Raw genomic sequence first — 26,911 nt, forward strand, 5'->3', positions numbered from 1 at the left:
GATGAGCTAGCTTCATTACCAAAGGAGTGAGTCAGCAAGTGGACTTCAGAGGGGCTGGTATTTTATGGTCTCCAGTGTATTTGCATGAGCCCAGTTGCGTGACCATGTGTATGGAAGTATTATATTTTCCTTCTGTGCATACCTCATGTGTGTCTTTGTGTACGTATGTTGTGATGAGAAAAACTACACCAGGAAGTGCCATTAGTAAAACAAGCCATATTTGTTTTGCAGTCAGTTCTCTACAATCAAGAGGTGGGCTTCAGTGACAGCCATTCACCATACTTAGTTTGCTCTGAACAATTAATTTCTTTGATGTTTAAATGGAAATTTCAACCTTAAACAGTAAGAAAACACTCAGAAATCTAGCTACTGAAGTGTGTGGCTTTTTGCACTGTGCATTATGAACATTGCACACTATCCTACAAAACAACATTTGATTAGTTAAAAGCTACCAAATAACATGTATTGAAAACAATATTAAGGTGAAAAAATCATTAGGGATTTTCATTAGGCAAATGCCGATGCATAAAATACTTTATTAAAACATAAAATACTTTATCTGCTGGCATTTGTAGCTGCATATCAAATATTAAAAGACTTTTCATAATAGGTTTGACCAACTAGTATTTCTGGGTGGAAGCATTTAATTGACTACTCGACTAATCCCACACATTGCTCCAGCATATGGAATGTTTTAAACTGTCATTTTATTTCTAATTTAGGAGCAACAGGAAACCCCAACAATGTATCTGACATTTAAAAAAAACACCTTTTTCTTTATATCAATGTGCAATGGATGTCTATATGTTATAGTGGGCGGTCTTGTAGCCAAATGTCATTGCAACCTTTAAGATGTCACAAAGAACATTAAAAAAATGGTGTGCAGAATACTGTGCCATAATAATATCTTTGTGAAATAATCTCTTCCTCTGCCTCTGCAGATACTGTACTAAGCAGTGCTGAGGCTACCGTCAAGAAAACAGTAACACCTGAAAGGTTACAGTGGCATTTTATTCAAATGCAGTGATTTTTTTATTGGCATCTAAGATGCATCTGGAAGCTTATGACTGTGATGAATCAGCAGGAAATAGCTGCAGAATATCCCACTAAGTGGAGAAAAAGGAACCTGATGTGAGATACACTATAACCTATAGGGGAAGTTTAATGTATCAATATTGTTACAGTTTTTGCTGCTTTTTGACTTTTAACCGCAACATATGATCTCTCTCTGCATCAGGGTGTGTGTGTTGCATTTGTTTAGTTTCACGGGGTGTTATTTTCCATCAGCCAAAAACCCATTAGTGCAGGTATGTGCTGCTTTCTAATTGATGCAGTTTCCCATACCATCACCATTAGTGCATATTAAAATTCTGGCAACTGATGCCAACTTTAGCCTTGTGTGAAATGACTAGCTGGGGGCTCTGAGACTATAGAAATTCCTGTACTAAGATAAATGTGACTGCAGCGTTTATACCTCCGTGACATTTAAGTGGTTTGTGTTTTGTGCAGCACTTGCTCTGGTGCCAGGCTGCCTATCTTGACTATACTATTTTGATAATCTTTGAAGGATGGCTCTGTTGTGCTCCTGTGAACCTCCTCTGCTATTCTCTTTTCAAATTGCTCTGTGCTTGTTTGGGATTTTGTGATGGAAACAGAGATTGGCTGCATTTTAGAACCACCTCTGTCATAAAAATATCATCATTTGCGTGGTACTGGAGCACAGTTACAGAGGCGAGGCAAACTTTATGTAGCATACTTAATGTAACTTAATGAGCTTTACATCCATTAGCATAACTTCATTAGAAGACATAGAAAAACTGGTATGCCACCTGCATGCACGATGCCCACGGCATTAAGCATACACTGAACTGGTATAACGGGCCAAATGTTCAAGCGAGCGTGTCCTTCCAACTTGCAGATGCCCATGTAGTTCCCTATATCAATACCAATGTATAAGCACCATGCCTATATATCTATAAATAAAGCTTCAATCGACTTAGACCTACTTAATGCTTCATCAATTTCTATGTTTCAATGACTATATCCTATAATCACACCGATGCCTCTCTGTAGGTTTGTGTAAGTAATGGGCCCTTAAAAACAGTTTTAGCGCCAGACCCAGATGAGAATTTCATTCACTCACCCTGGGAGCCAGGCTCATTAAAACATATTTCTGCACTTATCACATGGGATTCAACTTGCAAATGGTCTGCAAGAGTCACATGCTGTGATTTAGCGGAGAGCATAAGTCACTGGGCTTCACCGTACTGACTCTGTTGCACTTTTTTTTTTTCTTCTTCCTGTCAGCTCCATAATTCTGTTGCCATTTTTCAATAACCTCTGATTCTGCTGCATTTGTTTTTTAAAGATTTTGTGTGTCACACTGTTCGGATATTACACAGTGTATTTTGAGCTCGCCAATGGCCTCATTGCTCTGAAGAGGTGGCAGCAAGTTGGCCTCTGTAGCACAAGCTGGCCAAAGTCCCTCTGTCATTGTGAATGCACTCACTTTTCAGTAGCCAGCACCATAGAGTAGCCATACAGACTGTGGACATCATAGTGGTCCCCCCAGGCCTGCTTGGCATCCATACACAGAGTCTTACTGTACATCACCTCATCCAGGATCTCTAGGGGGAGAGAAAAGATGAAGGAGGTAAAGAGATGGGGCTAAGGTTAGAGGAGGTATGGAATGAATACAAAATATAGGATGCAGTAAAGGAAGAAGAGAAAAAGAAGGGGACATAAGGAACAAGAGACATTGATATATACCGCAATAGGAACTGGGAACAATGAGGAAATGAGAGACAGAAAGAGCAATGGAGGAAGAGGATGACTAAGGAGGAGTGCAATAAAAAGGTGGCATCAAGGGAGCATGCCTTTTCCAGTTATGATCATCCTGTCTGGGACACAGTCGGAATAAAAGACATGGCAAAGAGTCATTTTCGAAATTCCTCACCAGGGACCCACTATTTTAGATGAGTTTTCCTCTGGACCTGAACTTACTTTATGAGCTATTGTGCTGGATTTATCAACTTGTGCAGAGCGTTTGGGCTTCAAGCTGCAATCCCACCACATCCCCTTATTTCTTTGTAGAACAGTAGATTTATGCTTGTTTTGTAAGCAAGGACAAACTTGTAAAAAAGGCCACCATGACAAAGTTTTGAGACTCAACCATATCTCTGAAGGAACAGATACATTGATGGTAAAACTAGGGATGCATTTATTATAATAATTCTGTGCAGATACAGATGTTTAAAATAAGAATTCGGCTGATAGCCCATACCAATGTTTTTCTTGTTGTTCTTTTTTTCCTCCTTTCGTGCCAGAGACCAAAAAAAATCTATGCTATATTAAAATAATCTAAAACTATTTTAAAGTCCCTTCATTACACTGCCTTTGAATGGGTACAATTTCAATCAATCATATTTATGAAAGAACCTCTAAATGAACTATAAATAATAATAAAATAACCTCTAAAAAAATCTATTTTTTAAAATTACTACTTCTAAAGCCTTTTACTATAAAAATATATTTTAAAAAATCACAATCCTCTCTCTAATTTTTTATTGCTGTGAATATATCAACACATTTTTACTTCAAACAACTGCATTTATTCAAGTTTCTTACCAGAAACTATATTTTACAAGATAACATTTGAAAACATCATAAGAATGTTGTAATCTTGAACACATCAAAATATAACTCTATCATAGCTTTCCTTCTGCCAATATAAACATCCTTTTGTTTTATTGTCGATAGAGATTTTTACTGCTTCCCTTCATCCTGAGGGTATCCCAGACACATCTTCTTTTGTCCCTGGGATTTCTGGAAGCTGTTAGTCTGAAGCCCTGCTACTTTGTCTGCACAAAACTGATGTGACACAATAGAAAAACGTCAGCTGCTGCCATCGGTGAATGCCATCTTATTTGCTGATAGGGTGATGGCAGCCAGCAAGGTGAATATCAGCCAGTACTGATGTGTGGCCAATACATCCCAAAAAAAAACTGTTCAAGAAAAGCAAGTATTTAGTATGATTACAGTGCATAACATTTAAAAAAAATCACTCTTACTTGGAGTGTAGGGAGGATAGTTGAGTTTGTTGTCAGCACAGCCCTTATTTGATCCTTTCTTGAAATTAGCCACCTCATTCATATCCTGCAAGTGCATCAGAGGACATCGTTTGACATAACACAATCATCTTAACTTAAAATTACGATTATTTATGCCATACCATAACATAACAGTGTTGTGAATTCAGGGTTCTTTCACTAAGGTGATCATATGCTGAAAGGAAAATTTATTTACATCTGCTTTTTTTTCTGGGTAAACACAGAGTGACCTGGGTTGAGCAAGAGTGTTTGAAGTAAGATGTGAAATTAAGTGTGTTGCAGCAAACACCCTGAATAACAAGTGAGCCAAATCCAGATTTTCAGCTGAGGAACCATTAACAGCATATTATGAATTTCAGCCTGTTTTTGTGTCAGCCTGTATTTGGTGCTCTTTATTGGCCTCCGTTGTTCAACACACAGTGAAGTAATTGCCACAGAAGATTAAAAAAATTAAGCTCACTGCTCCGGTGTATGAGCAATTGGCTGCGGAATAATGTGGGTTTCTGGATTTTGGGTTGGCGAGCAGCTAATCAGTGAATACACACCTTCATTTTATGTATTTTAAAATTGACTTACAATCCAGAGGGCATCGTGTCTGATCTCCCTGGAGAATCGCTCATACTCGTCAACCCACCAGTCGATGCAGTTTTGGCTGGTGTAGTCTGGAAACACAGTCTCTCCTGGCCACACCTGAAGGGGAGAGAAAGCAAGTCGTGTTTTTACAAGCACTTTTTAATAGTTTTGGAGTAAAACTCTGAGAACATTATTTTGGCATCGCTATGTGAGCCTCCCTGCTGACAATATTCACTTCAAGTATTGTTTTGGCAAAGCACAGCGTTGTACTTTTTTTGACAGGACTTAATACATTTTTTAAAATCCTTTTTATTTGAGTTTGAAAAGCATCTGCAACATGTCTTTAATTAGGCAAGAAGCGAGCCTACACAAAAGTGTACATGTAGACAGCATGATGGGGCATGATTGGCTAAGATGCAAAAGCTAGGACCATGGAAATGTCAGAGATACAGCTTAGAGATGTGGAAGTGACAAAAAAAAGAGAACAGAGGAGAGATGAAGCGCAGGAGGGGGCGGGATTGATGAGACAGAGAGAGATGGCAAAGGAGAAAGGGGATAGAGAAACAGAAGAGTTGAAGAAGAGAACAGAGGAGAGGAGAAATCGATAATGCAATAGAAATCTCTAGACGTGACTGTGTGTTAGAAGTCGTCCTTAATGACATGTATTGAGAAAAATGATTAATCTACAGGGAAAGGCGGAGATTTTGTGTGTGCGTGCATGTGCGTGTGTGTGTGTGCATTTACCCCTCTGTAGAGCACAGTAGATATTAAATTTCAAGGTTGCTCCATGCTAGCTATCTTTTACCTTTACTTCCTCTGCCAATAACTTTACAGCCCAGTTTGTGGCAAAGACATGAATCATGCTTGTGTGCGCTCACGTGCTCACACACACATAAATTTACGGGCAGATGTTTTTGGCAGGTGGTCAGAACTCCAAGGTCAGATCTTATTGATAGTCCCTCACAGTTGTAATCTTATTGATAGTCCCTCACAGCAATCTTTCCTTTTCCCAGTAGTTCCTGTCTTCTTTTAACTCTAGATTTTTGTCTTTCTGACGCCTCCAGCTGCTTACTAATACTGACACGCCTGGAAACGCGTTCAACAAATCTGCTGGCATTTGTAGCTGCATATCTCACTCCATCTTTACGTCTATTTGTCTGTTTTTATGCTCTTCTGTCTGTCAGTCAGCCTATCTATGCCATTACCTGTCTGTCTTTTCATCTACCTGTCTCTATCTGTCCCTCCGCCTGCCTCTGCTCCAAAGTCTATTTCCACCTTCCATCTTGTCTGTCCCTTTTTTACCTGATAATCTGTCTTTTTGTCTCTTGTCTCTCACTGTGGCTGACTTCCTGTGTACCTCCCTGTCACTCCACTACTCTGAAAGACAGCCAGTCTGTCTCCCAGTGCATTGCTCTCTAATCTATTATTTGTGACTGTCTGTCTTCCTGCACCTGCCTGTTTCTCCGCCCATGTTTCTGTCTGTCATTCCTACCTTTTAAAGCCACATGGGACTCCTTTCTCTCCTTGCTGCTTTGTTTACTCCCAGACATTTTTTGCCTCTGTGCTCTAAACAGAAATGTACATCTGTGTGACTGAGGTCCTGCTATGATTTTTCTCACACACTGCAACATATGGGCCACCAGGAAAAGCTTTTATCCTCATCTTTGCAAGCAATTAGCCGTCCTAAAAGCAGAATAAATACCAGCCTGTCTCTGTATCTCCTTTATCACTGACACAGCCACCACAAAGGGTCATTTCAAAAAGACCTTCGCTGTTTTCATAACCAGGACACATATATTCATATGGATATAAATCAGAATCAATTATCATCCTAAAGTGCACGTGTTCACAGACATAAAGCACAAACAACCAAGAATAGCTGCTCATTTGGAGAAATGGAAACACAGAGATGCACACGCAGACTTTTTCATTCCCTGTCTCTCCCACACAAACACACTCACACACCTAATCTGTGATGCGGCGATGCAGAACATTTTAAGATTAAACACTAATGCGGAATCAATGCATATGTTTGACCTGTTATAAACAGCATGAAAAAGCGATTAGCCGAGGGACTGTGCTTAATCGTGTGTATAATCAAAAGTAACACTATAAAAGCATGGGAGCAACAGACTTTCACCCCCACCTCTACCCCTCTCTGCAGGGGAGAGCTTTTAAAACATGTGCTCTATGGGGAGAAGGATCAAAAAATAACATACCAGAGGCTTGAACTTCCATTAGGGAATATTATAGTTTGATGGAGATTGTGGAGTGCACACAGCAACTGCATATTTATGCTTATGTTGCATGATATATTGTATAATGCATAGACTCAAATACTCGGTGGCAAAGCAGACCTTCGGTGCAGTTTAATTTCCATGTGTCATGGATTCGGCATGGTCCTAAATACATTCAGGAGAATTCTCACCAACATGCTTCTCTATTTATGATGAGTCTTTGTTGGCTATCCTTGGGCTCTTTTCCTTGTTTTGCAGAGTTCCTGGAATCGTGAGTATTAATTTTACAAACGCTTGACTTTGACTGTGTACCTCAGCAACAACATTGTACAAAACAAGGCTCAATTGGTGCTTCGGGCAAACACGCCACAAAACACTTCATGTACAATTAAAGCAGTTTTACAGGCCTTTACAACTGATACAAAGTGGAATCGAATAGAGACAACCTGTTGTGGTCGGTTGGCGAATTAATGGGATGATGTGCTCCTGTAAAGGTAAATTGCTTTGTTCGTCTGACCATGTTGTTTTGTCCGACCAAATTCTAATTGGTCGGACAATTGCTGGTGTGACTTTCATGAGGCTGTGTGAACACCAAATAATTTTTTTCTAGCTCGGTTTGCTTTTGTACAGAATATCTACGGATGTACAATTGTTGGCCCAAGGTAGAGCACTTCCTCTGGCAATTGAGGGGAAGGCTGCAGCATGTAGGGAGTAAGGACAGACCCATCAGTCTATTTGGTAAGCATTATTAATATCTATGGGTCTAACAATATATATGTGGATAGATATATTGATTCAATGATGGACAATCCAGTCTCATTGATGAAAAGCGAGAACATCGATACATATCATCATCTTTGCGATCCGCCTTTTTTAAATTGAATTCCCATAACACGTCTGGTAACCATTTCTGCCCAAGCACAGCTCCTATCTGAACATTCAAAGGGTGCAGGCGGCCTAGTGTCAGGCAGACAAGGCAAGCTGCCAAGAAAACAACAATTATGACATTTACTGATAATGGTTCATATCAATTGCAGGTCCTTGAAATGAATCAAATCGAAATCATATCATGGCACCTTGTGATATCAGGAAATATCTTATTGTTATCCATGGAATTTATATAATATAAAACTTGTGGTTTGTGCCCATATTAATTTCTCCTCCATTGTTGTTGTTCAGCATGTGTAAATGTAGGAATTGATAGTTGGTCTTTTTGCAAATAAATGGATGTTTTTTCAATTCTTTGAGAAAACAAAAAAGGCAAAGGTGCAGACACATTTATATCATAGTGCAACATTCTCATTGCAAAGAATTACAAAAATAAATAAAAATCTCTGACCAATCAGTTGGTTAAAGAGTAGGTGACATTTTAGTCATTTGTATAGTGGCTGTTTTAACATACTAAATTTGGTTGAATACAACTGAGGAATTGAAGCATGGAGTGGTGATGCACAGGGATTTTCTGCATATCAATGTTATAGACTTTACATATGAGCCCAAAGATGATAATGATTTCCTCCTAACCTGTCAGTGAGTTTATTGGGAGAATATGAAGAATTTTCCAACATCAGTGTTCAGTCTGATAATAAGGTTGTTAAACCTATCCTAGAGCAAGTCTTGGCACAAGTTGGTAAAGGACTGCTGGGGGACTTCTGACTGAATACATTTTGTTAACCACATTAGTCTGGGTAAAGTCCATATGCTGTATTGTAAAAAAAATATAAAAAAAATGGCTTGGCTGTTTTGCAGCTCCTGAGATGCCAGACATGGTGCATATTGCAACAATCATGCCCTGCTCAGGTTGTTTAAATCACGTCTGTTGCCACTTGTAATGCTAAGTGGAAAAGAAAGCAAACCTATGGCTCGTTCCTTTACCATGTGGCTTTGCTGTAGTATATGAATGTATGACCATAATGATTACCACCTATTTTACACTTAACACCTATGCATCATTAAGCTTTACCATGTATACTTCACATCCTCATGACCTGAACATCACTGTGATTACCCCTTTACACAAGATGCAGACAGTGGATGTATATGGGATGGAAGCTTGGTGATAAAGAGACATTACTATCTGGCGGAGGGAAATCTTTGCTTGAATGGAGATAAGTATCTAATCAATGGGCCACTAAGTGTATTGTTTTATCTATATGCATGCATCAGTTTTCTCTTGCACCCAAAATAAAGCTCACCTCTCCTATCAGAGGAGTTTTTCCATCTGATTCAGTGACCCAGGCGTTCTTCTCAGTACCACGGTCATAGGAGCCATATGGGGTATTCCCCACTCTCTTACTGGTGGCTATTGCAGGATCCTGCAGGGTGAAGGAACGCACTCATAAGAATATGAAAGGGCACAAATGTTACAGATCAAGTTTTGTTTCATATGCTGCTACTACATAACTAAAATATCTATATAATTAAAGTTTTGAAAGTGCTGTATTTCACTGGTTGGTTGGTGTGGCTAACTCAAGTAAAAGAACATAATGCTGCATCATGTTCAAGTGGCAACATTATGGGTTTTATCCCTGAAGCAATAAACCTCTTTCAACGTTTTTAGCCCCATTGTTTAAGTCGTTATTACTGCAGTTAGTGACTTGACATGGAATTTACTTTTATGTGAAAGCAAGCTTCTATTGTTGAAAGTAGATCTGCCAAGCTTCATTACACCTGGAATATCAACCGGACATCATAGCAGCTAACAATTTGTCAGTAATATAAAGATATAAAACTGCCAAACAATAAAGGACCCAGAAATGCAAGGTGAACTGATTACGTGTAGTTGCACAGGGATGCTCAAAGGTTGCATTGCTTGTTAAAGTGTCAGATACACAGTTGCTTGAAGTGCTTCTTACCAGGATGAGGATGTATCTTTGTCCCTTCTCATGAAGGTAATCGGCAAACTGAGGCAGCTCGTTGAATTTGATTTTGTCATAAGTAAAATCTTTCTTATCCTCCATGTAGTCGATGTCAGTGTACTGAATGTCCTGCATCGAAAGAAAAGAAAAAAGAAAGAAAAATGCTTAGTGTATGGCCATTTCTTGCACATGAAATTCCTATTAATATTTAGTTAAGGGGAAAGAAATTCAAATTATTAACTAAAAGTTAGTCTTCCTAGTCTTGCTTTGAAATGATCTTTCAGAAAACTGCATATCATATGAATACCTTGATGAGTTTACTTCAAATGGGTTGAATGTCATTAGATATTCAAAGCTTAATTGGAAATGCTAAAAATGCTGGTGTGACTTCCATGTATTAAAATAATATTTGCATCTTGCATTAATGCAAGGAATTAAAAGTGACTCTAAAATACCCACTCATGCCTCCACTTTTGTGCTCAACATAGACACATCCAGTAAAATTCAGCATCAATATGGCTTTATTGCATCATCCAAACACAGAATATTCCCATCGCAACATGGCTAATAAACACTCTCTATTAAGCATTTGCACTGAGCCTCTCGTAGGATAAAAAATCACACAAAAAAATAAATAATTAACTGCTAGCTTGTCTGACCTGCCTTTGCTGGAATTTTGGAGACCTGATTTGAGTGCTAACAACTTGGCTAATGTGCTGCTAAACCTTGGGAGGACAATGGGAATTTTAGCACATTATTTTTTTTTCTCAGGGTGTGACTTTATGCTTGCTCTCTGTCTGTCTGTTGTCTGCCAAAATCTACTTCATATCGATAGAGCAGATGGTTTGGAAGCCTCTGCCAGATCCTTCCTCTAATGGTAATCAGCTCCAGACATATTAGGGAGAATGTGATAATGCCCTCTGTGGTCTATCTAATGGTTATCAAATATGTCCCTGAGTAGGGCAGGAGAGGAAGCAGCTGCATCCTAATGTCTTCGGATATGAAAGAGAGATTGGAGAATATCAGAGTGAAATATTGAGATGGGTTGGAAATTTGTTTGCATTTGATCCTTAAATATGGCAAAGTTCAAACTGTGTCCTTGATTGGCGCAGTCTTTGCTGAGTTTTGATACAGTTGAAGTGTTATAAATATTTGGATTAGGGGTTTACCTTCGTAATTAAGGAATGGGGAGTACATCAAACATCATTGCTCTGTTTGGAAGTGACTTTATACAGTTACTCTTCATGAGCTTAGACGAAGATAAGCAGTAAGGCTCATTCCCAAGAAAATGTCAACCAGAACTGGTATTTATCAAGTGTCTCGGAAGGGAAGAGGTGTTAGAGTAGTTTTAACATTCAGATCAGGATGAATGAGATAATGAAAGGAACTCGGTCGATTGATCTTTGATCAGCGCTAACATTCAGTGACGCTTGAAAAATAGTTGTCCTGGGATTGAACCTATGGAGCCCAGCAGACTCTCCATTATTTGACAGAAAGCTGGATTACCCCGTCTAAGCTAAAGGCCATCCCTATCACTCTGACTGTCTGTCGAACTCCTGCTTCAACCTTCATATCACGTCTTCACAGATAGTGTAGTGGTTAAGGCTCTTGCCTCTGGAACCACACAGTAGTGCATGAGTGGTTCAAATTTAACAAGGGGTGTGCAAGGTGAACTATTGATTTCCAGCTGTGGTAGCAGCTAAAAAAAACCCCAATGCATGTACTATGCATTGTCACATGACTTCAGACATTTGGTCTTTGAAATGCATCCTTAAAACGTCTCTCAGCATTTGACATCTAAGGTTAAAATCAAAGACCTGCCTCTGTTGTGTCCCCAATTTGCATTCCTCGCTTTGCAAAGAAAATCAAGGACGCATCTTAATTTTCCAGACTGTCGCGAACTGATAATTGATAACATGCTTCCTCTACTACTACTTTGGGTGGATTCTGTCATGTAGGTCCTCGGATTGCCCATTTGTCTTTGTCATGGTGTCAGAGCCAAATGAACATCAAGCCTTGCCTTAAACCTAGTTTTACATTAATTTATTGTGCATTTATATGGTCATAACAAACACTGCACAAACAAAATGTGATATGTATATATATATATATATATATATATATATATATATATGCTTGAGATTTACAGCATAGAACTGAGATACTGATTTACAAACAGTGACCACTGCAGTGACACCAATAGTCCTGATAGCAATTTTAAGATTGGCAGTTAGTCAGACATATTGCGTATAAACAGCCTGAAAAAAAAAACAACAAAAACGGAAAATCAAGGAAGCAGACAGGATCTTACATATGGGAGGGCCACCGCACGGTTCCTCTCCACCGTTTTCTTGACCTCACTCAGGCTACCATAATCCCATCGAGAGAGCTGGAAACCCAGGGCCCAGTAAGGAGGAATGACAGGCCTGCCAGTGAGCTGGACAACAAAATTGGACATATTGTTAATGCAATTACTGTGCCAAGACAAGTCTCAAACTACTTTACACAATGGACTTTCCAGAAACTGGTGCTTGTATATTCTCATATACAGTAAACATTAATGTTGTCCCAATACCAAAATTTTAAACTCTTAAAAAATATATACTCAATACCCCTTTTACCCCCCCCCCCCCCCCTCTCCGAACATTTCTTTCTTTCTTTCTTTCTTTCTTTCTTTCTTTCTAATATTTTATTTTTCCTTTTTTTCTATCTGTCTTTTGAAATTACCCGCACAAAAGTCACAAAACAACAGCAAAACAATCACTATTATTTGTTTCATTTATGTAGCCTTGTGTTGAAAATCAGATTTTTGATCTATTTTGTTAAATTGCGCTGATACTATAGATATTGCTGAATATGTAATTAATAGAAATAATATAGTTAGTTATAGTTAATATCAAAAATAAATCAAAGTATCAATCCTTTTGACAACTTTAGGGTATACATTGTAAAAAAAAAAAAAAAAATCAAGTAATTTTTGAGTGTCTCACCACAAGGAACTCCTGCACCACTTGTTCTGGTGTGTCTCCAAACAGAATGTAAAAGTCAAGGACTCCTCCAATCGTCCTGTAGGTCACAGCAGGAGCCGGCTGCAAAGTCACCTCTGAAAAAGAGACACAAAAAAATGGAAATGCTTCAAACCTAATCTAAATTCCTTTCCTAATTATAAATCATGACCCTTAAATGCCCTCTCAAACATCTGTGAACTAGCAATACTTTGATTTTGATTTTTTATTTATTAATTTTTTTGCAGACTTTTGCTTCACACATAAGCAAACATACATCGTCAGTGTATCAGTTCAAACAATCCATGAACGGCAAAAAAAAAAAAAGCTTTTATATCAGGAGACTATAGACATGAGCAAGAGAAACGTGTCAGCGGGCATTCCCATTGCTTTCAGTCATCGCTGTCATGGAATAAAACAGCCATGCAATATTCTCTTTGATTTGACAGCACAATTTTTTGATTGAGGCAACAGTATATCCATTTTTGTTAGGAGGAGGACACATAACTGATGGTTCATGTGCTCTTAAACTTCTTTGAAATGGCTTTTAATAAGTTTTAGGGTGTCCCTGTTGACTTCCCTGAGGACAGTGACACTGTTGGTGTGCTTGCACATGCATGAATTCATGTGTTTCTCTATCTCAGCATGTGTGCTTGCGTGTGTAATTATCTTCACCCATAGCATTGCTGTTCATGAGAAAGACTCCAAATGACTTTCCGCTCTCATCCTCCAGACAGAGGAAGAACGGATAGTGTCCATAGAGGTTGTGTGTTCCCTGCAGGGAAAGCAAAGAGACAGAAGGATGAGGGGATATACGAAAGAGGTGTGAGGCGCAGGAGGGACGTGGAAGACTTATGAAGCTAAGGGGGTGACTTCACTGCCTAATCAGCTTACAAGGCATTCAATTATAAGCCCTTTGGGAAGGAGAATACACATGTTGGGAGCACACGTAAACATAACAAGTAAATACAGCTCTTAAAGACACGCACACACATACACCCTTGGTAGACCTATCAAGTGTAAGCCTTTAAGCACACAATATATCTGGTACAACAGTATTAAAATACAATAAAATAAACAAAAACATTGTAGGGGTTAACATATCCTTAAATGCTGATACACTGTGTTTATTTTTTATTCTTATGTACATCTGCATGCACACAAGTGTGTCTTTAACCATGCATACTGTCAAGTTGCCCTATTTGTTCATTTAATATCTTATCTTGATTGTGTGTGTGTGTGTGTGTGTGTGCACGCTCTCCTCACCCCATTAGGGAAAGCATCTCTGGTGAAGATAGGCCACGTTTTCCAGTTTGTGTCATGGCGATACTGTCTATGCACATGCTCTCCCAGGCCGTAAATATTATGAGATGGAAGCTTAGCAGACAGCTGTAGGTACTGGTCTGCAAACACCAGTGGAGCCATTGTAGTGTCAAACCTGAATGTGTTAAGGGACAAAAAAAGCGAAGTGAGAAGACAGACTGATGTATGAGAGAGCAAAGGGATGCTGAAAAAAGAGAGAGAGCAGGTGAGAGTGAGATGTGAGAGACAGAGGTAAGAAAGAAAGTGAGAGTGAGATGCAATGAGAAGGGAGAGTGGGAGTGGGAACAAGACAAGATGTGTGGAGGAGTTGAGTTGTAAAAAGAAAAAAACAAAACAAGGGGAAGACAGACCATCCCATCAAGCTCTAATAAGCCCTCTGGGTAGCATTTCTCTAGCCTTCAAAAAGACATACACCGGTAGTTGAAATACTGAGCTTGCTGAAGCTGTATACAGCAGCTGCCATAACAAAGATAATAGAGACAAAATTTACAAGCAAAGGTTGTAAATTATGTAAATACAAATTGTTATTGAATTTTAATGTACACACAGTCTTTATTTCAGTCTATTTGGTGTTTCTATGTCAGTTGTTAGTCATACGATGATGATGACAATGATGGGGACGACGATGATGACAGTGACGGTTTAATTTGTCGCTGTTAATTAGAGTTGAACCGCTATGTTTGAGAACCAGAATGAAAAGAAGTTGTTCATTTAACTTTATTGCATTAATCTTGGTATTTTAATTTAGTATGTACATATTTGGTAGAGGTGCAGCAATCCTACCATCCATCATGATTAATGTGTCAATTAAATAATCAACAATCCAATACCATCGAAGCAAAGTGAAAACATTCATCCATATCATCGTTTTTAGGTTACGCCTTTATTTTGAAATTCTGTTTAACCGTCAAGCAACATCAGGCATAAAATGGGAGGCAGCCACGAAAAGGTGATGTGGATAGAATAAAGAAATCTGCAGTGTGGGAAAAGTTTGAGCCAAATAGTCCTTCAGTTTTTGGGGAAGATCATGGTTTGGGTTAAAATGATAAAGATTTTTTCAGCTAACTAAATTGATTGGTGGAGTCAATTTAAAGTAAACTTTACTGCACTTAACGAGTTACAGTTTTTTATGTGTTGTTTTTGAATGCAGGAATGAATTAATTTAAATTGTATCATGGCAGACTGTGTTGATATTGGCAAATATCGTATTGTTGTCTAAACAATCAATGTAATGTGGTATAGTGATGAAATCAGTGGTTTCAAGTTTAAATTTAAACCCCTAGTATTTGGTTCGATGTAAGTAAAACCTTCTATATATTTGTTCTCAAACGAGAAATAAATCAGATCAAATCAAATCATAGTCAACTGGATGAAAATAAGAATTGCTACATTTGTTTTCACCAAATGAGTCTATGCACAAGCTTTTCTTTTACAAGGACAGAATCTCTGCCTGCCAGCAAGAAAGGTCAAAAGGCAGAATGATAGTAGCAGTATTACTCTCTCCATACATCAATAAAACTTTGGATATCAGGAGAATTAAACCCTTAATAAACATTTAATGATGACTTGCTACAATTTTTATCATATGAACAGTCAATATATAAACTCTTATCGCTATACTTTTCAGTGGCCATGTGCTGCTCATGCGATTATTAAAATATCAAATTTTATTGTACCAAATGATTTCCAATTACAATTCCAACAGCTTGTATAAGCATTTTAATACAACAGGATTATTAAATTAATAGCATGCACATAAAAATGGTGATAAATTACATGCTTTTAGCTGGTGCCACCTTTTTTATTATTTTCCTGTACAAGGTTAAATATCATTAAGCCCTTTGAAACTCAGTTGGGGTCAATCGCCAACACTCCTTTAATACATGCTTATATTCTCCTTAAGATGACTTAACTTGGCAGCATGGGTGTTAATGTGGAATTTTGTATTCCTGCGATTACCAGTAACCACTGTACTGAGCGCAGAATTGATTTTAGTTCCTAGGCAGTGTCCAATCCACCCTTTGGAATAATGAAGTGTAATCTTAAGAAAAAGAGAATCTCTTCAAAACAAAAGTCTGACCCATCACCTGAATACACAGCAAACACTTAGTTATAATGGTGATTCACATAACATGTGGCACTGTAAAGCCAGGGTCATGACAGGAAAACAAAGTTAGAGTTATTTAAATGACTTCTAATCTCCAGAGCAATTTCACTCCCCCTGGTTGAAGGTCATGGGCAGTATTGAGAAATATAATGCTGCTCAGTACACCAGTGGGTGAGGCAAGGCAAAGATTGTCATATGATCTAAGTGTTTCAGTGTAGAAACTCAGGTATTTAGCTTTACAACCACATTGGAGTACATGGAGAAAAAACAAATATTGACATTTATGGATAACAGTCTAAGTTAGTTCAGAAGAGAAAGATATCACCTGTCCATAAAATTAAAACTTTCTGAGTCATTTTAATTAAAGATAAGTGTTTGCCTTGCAAGGAAAATTGTCATGGGCCATAATTGGTTATCAGCTCTAATTCACAGCAAACAGTGATGTTCAAAACACAATTAGTCATTAAAGTCATAGAGAAGGCATTTACTCCTGTGCATCACGTCCTAGTCATTAAAAACTCTGTTCACTTGCTCTCACAAGCCACATGTTTCACAAAGTGTCATATTCTATGTAGCATCAACGGTAATAATGGTTTAATGCCTTTATGGTAATTTCTAATAGTAAGTGTATGTGTGTGGGCACATAGCACTGAGGGGTAATTGATCACTGGGATGTCGCCAAGGGCTAACCAAGTAGCCTGGTTGACATGAACATAATACGTCGTTGCTGTGGGAAACTTGACATGTAACATGGCAGCATGTTACATGTCATTATGTGGGAATAATTCATGACAATGAGATTAAGTGACCCACAGACCAGCACGGAGGATTTCTGACATAATTGCATCAATTCGGACGCAACAAATCAATGTAAAAATATTGACAATACCACAAGGCTGCTGTGAGAAGGCTGAGTAACAACTGTAAGAGGAGAAACAAGAGGTGAGATATAAAATATTCAACAGCTCAGATTGTTTTATGATATTTTTGGGCACAGTCACACTTACTGTATTTTGCCTCCAGAATTACTTCCACACAGAACATAGTTTGCAGTACCATCTTAATAAAACTCAACAAAACAATCTCCCGCTACAGTATATGCTTCAACCATCAATCTTCTCTATAGCTGCAGCCATACAATATACACCCAGTGTTTCTAGTATTTGCAGTAAACAGCACACAGTAAACATACAGTATGTGCTTTGATGCACATTTTTGTTTTGTTGAATACGCACAGTATGTGTAGTTTGTATTTCCTTCACTATACACATGGCAAACAATGTGATATTGTAGTTTTTATGAACAACCTTGTTGCCGTCCAACCAAAATACACAATTAACACACACACACACACACACACACACACAGACACACAGAAACACACACGGTGTGCACTCACAGGACTTTTTTGTTTTCCTTCCTGCGCACAGTAAGGCCAAAGGGTTTGTGTGTCATCTCCAGTGTGTGGCTGATGGGGCTGGAGGGGTTACTGTTGAGGCTGCTGATGTGCTCATGGGGGACTTCAAACCTTTGCCTGTGGGCATCATAGATCTGAGGAGAGAGCAGAGAGAGGGAGAGGAGAGAAACAACCGTACAGGCACAGTGTGAGTGTCGCCTCGTATCGCGTGGTCATATTTGTACTTTGTTGTGCACGTTGTTATTTTTGTCCCGTTTTGTTCTGTACAGCGTTTGTGTTGAACATGCTTTGATTAAAAAAAAGCCTACTTTAGGAATAAATTCAACTGGACGAGATTTATCACACATTTTTCCTCTCTTGCTGTCTAAATGTGTATGTGTGTATGTTAGTGCATATGTGTGTGCAAACAGACAAGGTGTTTCACAGAGATGGTGTCTGTCAGTGTGTACCTTAAATCGGAGTCGATGGTTTGACTGCATTTCTGCGTGAAATGACAACTCTTGTATATCAGCTCCAAATAAGGAAGGAGAGGCCATTCTCTTCAGTTTTGCTTTTGTTACTGCAAAATTAAACACATGGCAAAAGGTTATGAAAGGTTAGAAACAGGTAGAAATATTCATTTTAAGAAATATATATATTACATTTAGCAAATGAATTCCCAATATAGCATAAATGACAATGATGAAAATGATGATCTTGTTATGGAACTAGAGTTGTAATGTTATGGTCATTATTTTAGTAAAACACAGAACAAGTGAGCAAAAATGGAGATTATACTAGACTGTTGTTTCCTCTACAATTTCCAGGTCCTCTACTGCACATAGAAATGACTTAAGTCACAATTTAGGTTTTTAGTTACAGATTTAAAGTATTAGATTGACATTTAATATTCTTTTGTTATAGATGCAAGTTAGGTGGAACGATTGATACAACTCATGTCTGTCCAAGTTAACACAATCTGCGACCTTATAGAGCTCATTAAATACACTTATATCTCCTTTGTTTAACCTATAGAGTAATGTGATTACTTCACTACACATTATATTTTGCTGCTGAGGCAGAGTCCTTGGGTGTTACTAAAATTACGCTGAGGGGGGCTTTTGCATCTTGATATGGAAGGGGGTTTGCAGTGTGAGGGGGTCGATAGTTAGGTTTCTGCAACAAAACTACTTGTCTATGTTTCGGAGATGTTGCTAAGAAACCACCCTGCTTTCATTGGCATAAACTCGGTAGTAAGAAGGGGTTTGCGGTCTTGAACACGGCATTCCTATCTTAAATTTCGCTTTTAGTTAGACCCGTACATCTGCACTCTGATAAGACTTTCATGCTCTTGAAACTACGTACATTGTAAACAGCATTTTATATTAATGCTGATCAGTTTACATTGAATTGGTGTAAAGCCCCGTGCGCCTTACATAGAAGCTAAACAGGAGTGAGATCAGGCTGCACACAAATCCCTCTGTAAAACTGCAGTAATTTTTATGGTTAGGTTTATGTGCCGCCAGTTGCATTGCAACATCATGATGACATCAAGACTCCAAGAACCTATTTCTTTATTTAACATCTCTCAGCGATATTCAGTATTAATATTCAAGAGGTCTTAAATATGAATAGTCCATTTAATGATCACAATGGGTCCCACTGACATCCAAGCGCTTGAGAATAATAGTTGGATGAGCTGTACACCACCCGCAGTAGTTATCCAAGCAATGTAAATGCATTGAGAAACAAAAACATTTAATAGTCATAACATGACAAATATATTTTTCCTACAATGATAAGTAAACTGCAAAAACAATAAACTGCAATCGTCCTTGGTTTGAGCACCATGCATAACAATTAATCAGGTGAACTGGGATGGAAATTCCTTGAAGCACAGATGTATTTCCAGGTTATCCATTTACCAGTATAATCAAAGGGTGCAATATGCTTATACAGTCTACAGTTGCCCCTGAGTTAAATGTGGGTAATTTGCATAGTAGCCTTGAGCGATACCATGGCAGAAAGCATGTGAAAATGTTGGACACAGTTAGAATTATATAAGGTGTGCTTTTGTTTTATTCCTGTATTGGTTAAAGTCCCTGTTGAGTAACATTACACGTTTTTTCAGACAGAGCAGGAAATTATTGTTTTTTGATAATCTTTCTTTCAGTCTAAGCATTTGTCATTTTTCAATTTAAACACCTTTTTAACACAAAACAAGCCCAAGAATATTGTTTCTTTAAAAAAGTTCTGTGACTGAAAATGTTGCCTCTCAGACTTGATATAAAATGTTTCTTCTTGCTTTTACACAATAACTGAGTTCACACGAGGCAGTGAAATCAAGCAGAAAATGGAAAAACCTGCATGCTGCAAAGTCAATCATGTTTTCTGATATTCCATCCATGTCATATTTCACAGAAAAGCATGCCTTAGGCAAAATACGTAAAAAAAGGAAAGAACGATATGAGGAAGACAGACAGACAGATTGAAGGAATTTGGAGCATTTAGAATTAGAAAATAAACTAAATGGCAAGCCAAATATTTTCACCACTTGGAGACCGCATAAGTGGGAGTACAGGGTAGAAAAAAGGGGAAGTAGGGATTTACCATAAGGATTTGGCTCCTCTACTGATTCCACTGTGTATCCATGGTTGGTTGAGAAGAAACACCAGGGAACATTTCTCTCATCCAGCGGTCTCCAGCAGCATCCACGCTGCTCACATCCGTGCTGTGCAAGTAAAAATATGATCTTAGTGACACTATCATCACCCTCACTGCAATTATTGTGTTGCTGCTATACTATAAACAATATTATCATTATCATTGTCATCGTCACTATTGTACTAATAATTGTAATCGGGACAGAAGAATGTTCACAAGTGAAGCGTTGATGATAATGATTTTAAAGAGTAAAACCCGTTTCACACAGCACACATCACCACTAAAGAAATGGTGGCTCGCCAATTTTTTACATGTGCCATGCACGTTTGTCAGCAGTAGACAGTGAAAATGGTGTTTTGATGATTATATTGACTCTAATATACTTATACTTTTACTGCAGTTTAAAAGTCCCTCTCTGTCACAGAGATGAGGAAATACAAAGATGTCTGTTTTACTCCAACTGCCCTGCTTCCATTTCAAAATAAAAGCCCTCTGACAACATTTCTGTGGCCATAATCCCATTAGTTGCTGATCGAGGCATTTTTACTTGAAACATTTGCAGACCCCTGTTACCGGCAATGCAGAAGCTTGCCTGACTTCATAAATGAGGGTAATTTGTGCTTATGAATGTAGAAATACAGTACTCATAGCAGCAGGCAGCGATGTAGCAGAGACGTTACAACAACGCTGCATTTGTGAACACCACAAGCATGAAACATGCTGCAGCTTGGCGAGGCTGCCAACACGCACTGCTGATGCGTGCTGTGTGAAACAGGCCTAAGAATCGAGTTGTAAGAAGAACCAGTCATTATGTAAACTTCAACTCACTCTCAGTGCTCATTCTGTTTACAGTCTGTGGGTAAACCTTCTCCACAAACATTATTTTGCATTCTTGGAAATGATGGTGATGACTCATACCTTTGAGGCGCCAGCATCAGGGAAACAGTCTACTCTTTCAGCCAGAGGAATGATGGGACACTGAGGAACGAATGTATCAGTAGCTTCTGCCAAAAGATGAAATTTTTGCTTAAAACAGAAAATCAAAGTGAAAACCAAATCTTATTACGCTAAACTACTGAATAGTCTTATTTAAGATTCATACCCATGTGAGCAATGAACCAATAACCCTAACCAATTTAACAAAACTGCATAATTAGTCATTTCAGCAAAGACCTCGGCTTAAGTTATGATGGGAGCAGAGGACACAGTAGGTTGATTTTTGTCATAGAACAAAATCCTCCTTGTACAAGTTGGAAGGATACATCAACAAAGCACTGCCATGGGTAACAACTGTTTCTTTCCCATTTCCAGCCTGTTACCTATCAATGATGAAGCCCCCCCCCCCCCCCCATCCTCACATTGGCCTTTAACACAAGAGACCATCTTTGATCATCAAATTGATTTATTATTCAGTAATTTGGTAAAGGTTCTGAAGGGCACTGACAATGATGTTGTACTGCCGATAGGGCTGTCAAGAATGTGTCCTTGTGTTCTTAAGGGCAGATCCAAACGACTCATTCTGTTGATTAATTTTTTTTTTTTTTGGATCAGTTATAATTTCACATTTTGTTAGATCCAAAATAATACAAAGCAGAGGTGGGGCAAAGTCACTCTTATGCAAGTCACAAGTAAATGTTGAGTCTTTGCACTTAAGTCCCAAATCAAGACTGCAGACCCAAGGTCAAGTCCCCAGTCCTAAACAAGTCATATGTATTCTTCATCAAATGTGATGTCATTTTAACATCAAAGTAAAAATATATGAAATTTACAAAAAACAACTTATCTTTTAAAAGTTGTACTCACATTACACTTTTTATCACTTTTAAGCACTATCATAACAGAAAGAGAATTTTCTGGGGTGTTTTTTTTTTTTTTTTTGCTCATCTTGTTTTATAACATAACTGTAAATGTTGTAAAATAGTAAAAAGACTGCGTTGACATCATATACGACATTACTAACCTTAACAGATGTTTTAATCTTTTCTTGGGCTTGGGTGGTGGTTTTGAGTATTTTCAAGTAAAAAAAAGTCCAAGTGAAGACACGAGTCATTGGTGTTAAAGGCCAAGTTGAGTTGTGAGTCTTTTTTTAAATTTTTGTAAAGTCATGTCCAAAGTCATCAAATTTCTGAATCCAAGTCATGTGACTCAAGTCCCCATCTCTAATACAAAGTTATAGGCCTGCCTTCTTTAACTATAGCTGGAAATATGTTAGCAACCTATTATTACCTACATTATGCAATAAAATGCATTGTTGATTTTTTAATGAGCTAGCTAACAGTTTTTTTTTTGAATACAGGGGGAACAGGGCATGTTTAAGTTTACATAGTCATTACTGTACATGTGTACACATCTTCACTTACCGTCTTTAAGGACCCCAGGTTCTCCAGTGACAAACAGAACTATGAGACTGATGGCTGCCACAGACATCAGTGTGAACATGACCATGAGGGTCACCTCCAAACCCGAGAACCGCCTTTTCCCCATCTAACACACACCACACAAATGCACACATACACACAGAGAGTGATTACAAAGGCCAACATCATTAACACCCAATAATGACACCAAGTTTACTAAAGGCAAGGTCTCGAAGGTCTCAAAAAAACTTTCCTGCTTAATGAGGCCCATTGGCGGGACACACACACGCACACATGCATTAAACAGCCAAACTATAGTAAACACACACATATATTTTCCTTGCATTAACCTTGGATTCAGCAAAAGCTTTCTGAAGTTTAAAAAAAAACTAAATTGAAAAAATCAGAGCGCAGAGGAAAGACAAGAAAAAGAACACAGAAAGAAAGAAAACAGAGTTGACAAAACTGCCCGACAGGCCGGGCCCAGTCTTTGCAAAGGCACCCATCATATCACTCAAGCAATTAGGCTTCACTCCAGTGTACTCTTGGAGACAAAAACAAGGTGAATGTCAGTGTGTGTGTGGGTATGTGTCTATTTGGGTGAATGAGAGGCTTATAGCCATCCTGTTTAATGTGCTGTGAAGAGCAGGCGAGGGCAAAGAGAGAGACAGAGTGTCAAATGTGTGCATGCCCCCCCTGCACACCACACAGAATCACAAAAATTCGCCTGCAAACATGCAATGAAACACAGAGGCACACAAACAGACCCATTCATACAGTACAAACCTTTTAGCCTCTCTCGTCTCCCATTCAGCCTAAGTGCCCAAAAATAGCTTCCACCCATAACAGCATATCATTTTACGTCTCCAGACACACAGACTCGGATATGTGTACATGCACACACACTTAGAAAAAAAATCAGTGGCACTTTATGGCCGCACTGTTGAGATTCCCATGAGTGCAGGCAGTTTAGAATATCATCTAATATCTCATTTGAACTTTAACTTAATACCTTTAGTTCAGTGGTTACTTTGAGACATATCCTTAAACGTTAATGTCAGCCCAAGAGGAGGTTTGTCACCTGTAGTTACGTTCAAGACTGACTAAAAACAGTGTGTCAGTGCTGTGTACATCTGACTAAAAAAAAAATCTGTCTCCAAATCAGTATTCAAAGCCCTCCATAGACATCTGTTCCTCAGGGCTGCATTGCAATTGGCAGTGGATTATTTACTCTACTGGCGAAGAGCTACACATAACCAACATTATCATTAACAAACTTGGTCACAGTCTGTCCATAGTAATGTGGATAGAATGGCATAATGCAAACATCTGCAGGCTGCAGAAAGCTAAAAGGAAATCAGTATTGGTTTTTGAATTTGATAGTTTTTATTAATCATAATCATGTAATTTTATAAAAAACAAAAAAAACCAAAACAAAACACTAGCATAACAGTAATAATCATCCAACATGGTATTGTGAATCATGTTTCATCATCAACAAATGCTATAATATAAAGATTAGTTTTTGAGTTAAGCTGGTAGACAGCCTGCAGCTGCAGTCTTACCTCGGCTCTCTCCGATGTTCAGGGCAAAGTGCTTCTGAGTTCAAGTGAGATAGCACCTTATAATCAACAGGATGTATTATGGTCATAGGGGCTCACCACTCCTTTACAGCATTGTTTGTGTGTGTGTGTGTGTGTGTGTGTGTGCGTGTGTGTGCGTGTGTGTGTGTGTGTGTGTGTGTGTGTGTGTGTGTGTGTGTGTGTGTGTGTGTGTGTGTGTGTGTGTGTGTGCGTGTGTGCACGTGCATGTGTGCGTGCGTGCGTTTAATAGTCTGAGCATGCAGACCCCTAAACCATAAAATGTTAGATAACCATCTACAGTGAAAGAAAACAACTGCAGTCTAAAATCCTCACATCAGCTTGCTACAATCAATCCTGCATCATGTTTGATTCCACAGAGCCGAGTGTGTGTGTGTGTGTGTGTGTGTGTGTGTGTGTGTGTGTGTGTGTACACTTGTATGATTATAATTTACCCAAAGATTATTGTGTATTTTTTGCTTTTTATGTAAGCTGACTTAGCATGAGTAATCTTTACCCCACTGTTACCACATCACCACTCATTTACACACAGGTGCACAGATACACACACACACATACACACACATGCATGTACATGTGCGTGTTAATATATTGTTAAACCACTGTGATCAAAGATTAATTGTTATTTGTATATTTTTATACAATATGATTATGTAACAGATGATACTGCAATCGCTGTATCTGTATTTGTATGTGTTGCCGCTATCAGGCGTGGCAACATGTTTAATCACATGCGGATCATCGGGATTTCCGGGCTTTGGTGGCATTCTAGTAAGATGTTTAAAAAAGGTTCACTGTTTTCTGCAAGACACATACAAGATTTCTACCCCTGTGATGTAATTTTGTCAGTCAGCACTCTGAAACTAGCTACTCACTTTCTGATTTTTTTCTATAAATCCATGGGCCGTCTCCTCTCTCCCTTTGATAACAGCGGATCAAGTTACACTGAAGTTAATGGTTGTTCTCTCACTCATTAAAGCAGTAAAAACAGCTCCAGCGTCATATATAGTCAAGTAGCTGCCATGGCATTTTATCTGGTCCCTAATCAGTTCAACAGCCAAATGATTATGTAGGTGAGAGAGGACTGATCACTCAGGGTGTGTGAGCAGCGTGAGTCAGTTGAAAACTAAAACTGTTATTTGCTTGTAGTCCATAAATATGATTGACTCCTGTGTTTTCGTGTTAGGTAATATAGTTATTAGTTAACACTAGCTAAACCGTGAATTGCATAAGTGCAGACGTTTCCCCTCCTCTTGTATTTTTGGTGTTACTAAGAGCAGACTCTGATTTCCACATACCCGGCAAAAACCAAGACACTGGACAAAACAGGTGTGTAAATATTGCTTATGATGACAAGGCAGGCTATTCATATTGCACTGTTCATTCATAAACTGAAGAACCAAAATTTATACATATCCCAAATAATGATGAGCCAGTAATTCATGCATAACCCAAGTATTTAGATTATGAGGACACAATCCTGAATGCTGCAGTGAGACCAGAGTTCAAAACCATGTGAACTTTTAGTGAACTTTGAGTAATTTTAAGGTTATGTCCTCACCATTCCTCTTTTCTTAAACCTAATTATAGTAACCTTACTTGCCTAAACCTAATTTCAGTAAATTTACATTAATTAACATAATTTTTCATTATGAAGGAAGTTAATGTTTTTGTGGTTTGCACATTTGCAAAACAGCACAAATTGTTTAGTGTGCATTTTTGTAGGATATCATATACGAGCCATTGTGGATTTGAGGGTTATGAGGATTTATTGGACCAAGTACCATCTTTAGAAAGTGGCTATTTTGAACAAAACACTTTTAACACATTATTTGTATAGAACACAAGTCTTTAACAAATACAGGGTAAAGGGAAAAAGCTATCTCATTACAAAGCTCTGCAAGTGATCCTAGACCTAGAGTCACTACGTGTAACTGTTGCTCAATTTTGCCCCATCTTTGTCTCGTAACAATGCTCACTAGGCTTTGTGGGGGGAGACGGATGACTGCACCCTCTGTTGTGACACTAACACAATGCCACAATCATCATCATGTTGCAGGTCAGCAGCAGTGATGAACAACACTCACCTCCTCTCTGGTCATCCTGCATTGTGATAGATGTTGGGACCCACAGAAATCTGAAGCCGGCAGTTGGTTAGCAAATTATTTTTTATTTTTTTATTTAGCCAGGAGGGTCCCATTGGGATACAAGCTCTCTTCTTCCAGGGAGTCCTGTTTGTCTCCTCAGACAGAGATTAAATAGCTATAACGGGAGGCAGTCTCCAGTTGTATAACAGAGTTCTGTTTCTGAACATGAAATTATAGGTCTGTTAGTTGACCGGAAAGAGTGAAGGTTCAGTGTGGTCCAGCACCACCATGTCTCTGCGACCTTCAAAGGCGGAACTGAATAAACTCTGCACTGTCTGTTTATTTAGTTTCTCAGCCTAGAAAGGACTGCAAAGCTATGGTTTAAATTGTGTACAGTGTCTATGGCCAGACATCCATCCATCTATGCCAATGCACTCTGTAGTTTGGTGATGGCATCAGTCCATGTAATCCCAATAAACAGAATGGGGAGGATCAACTGAATGAGCTATTCACTATCTAGAGACACAATCATCTGCTCCTCCAACACAGAGCTTGATTGCCTGGGACTACACGATCGAAGAAGCCAAAATGAGC

The 26,911-nt window shown here is 38.6% G+C and overlaps 1 protein-coding gene across 1 annotated transcript in view; it reads right to left on the reverse strand.

Annotated features, from left to right (window-relative positions):
• The window catches only part of si (sucrase-isomaltase (alpha-glucosidase)), an 84,802-nt gene extending 58,470 nt beyond the window's left edge, over positions 1-26,332 (reverse strand). The window contains 15 exon segments of the mRNA XM_042486938.1: positions 2,510-2,627; positions 4,071-4,155; positions 4,686-4,799; positions 9,115-9,234; positions 9,775-9,906; positions 12,089-12,214; positions 12,768-12,880; positions 13,458-13,557; positions 14,049-14,220; positions 17,612-17,763; positions 18,079-18,188; positions 20,219-20,339; positions 21,191-21,276; positions 22,633-22,756; positions 26,318-26,332. Coding sequence (XP_042342872.1) covers positions 2,510-2,627; positions 4,071-4,155; positions 4,686-4,799; positions 9,115-9,234; positions 9,775-9,906; positions 12,089-12,214; positions 12,768-12,880; positions 13,458-13,557; positions 14,049-14,220; positions 17,612-17,763; positions 18,079-18,188; positions 20,219-20,339; positions 21,191-21,276; positions 22,633-22,756; positions 26,318-26,332 — 1,688 coding nt within the window.
• Between the last annotated feature and the right edge of the window lie 579 nt (positions 26,333-26,911).

The sequence above is a fragment of the Plectropomus leopardus genome, chromosome 5 (assembly GCF_008729295.1).
Source record: "Plectropomus leopardus isolate mb chromosome 5, YSFRI_Pleo_2.0, whole genome shotgun sequence".
Classification (NCBI taxonomy): domain Eukaryota; kingdom Metazoa; phylum Chordata; class Actinopteri; order Perciformes; family Serranidae; genus Plectropomus; species Plectropomus leopardus.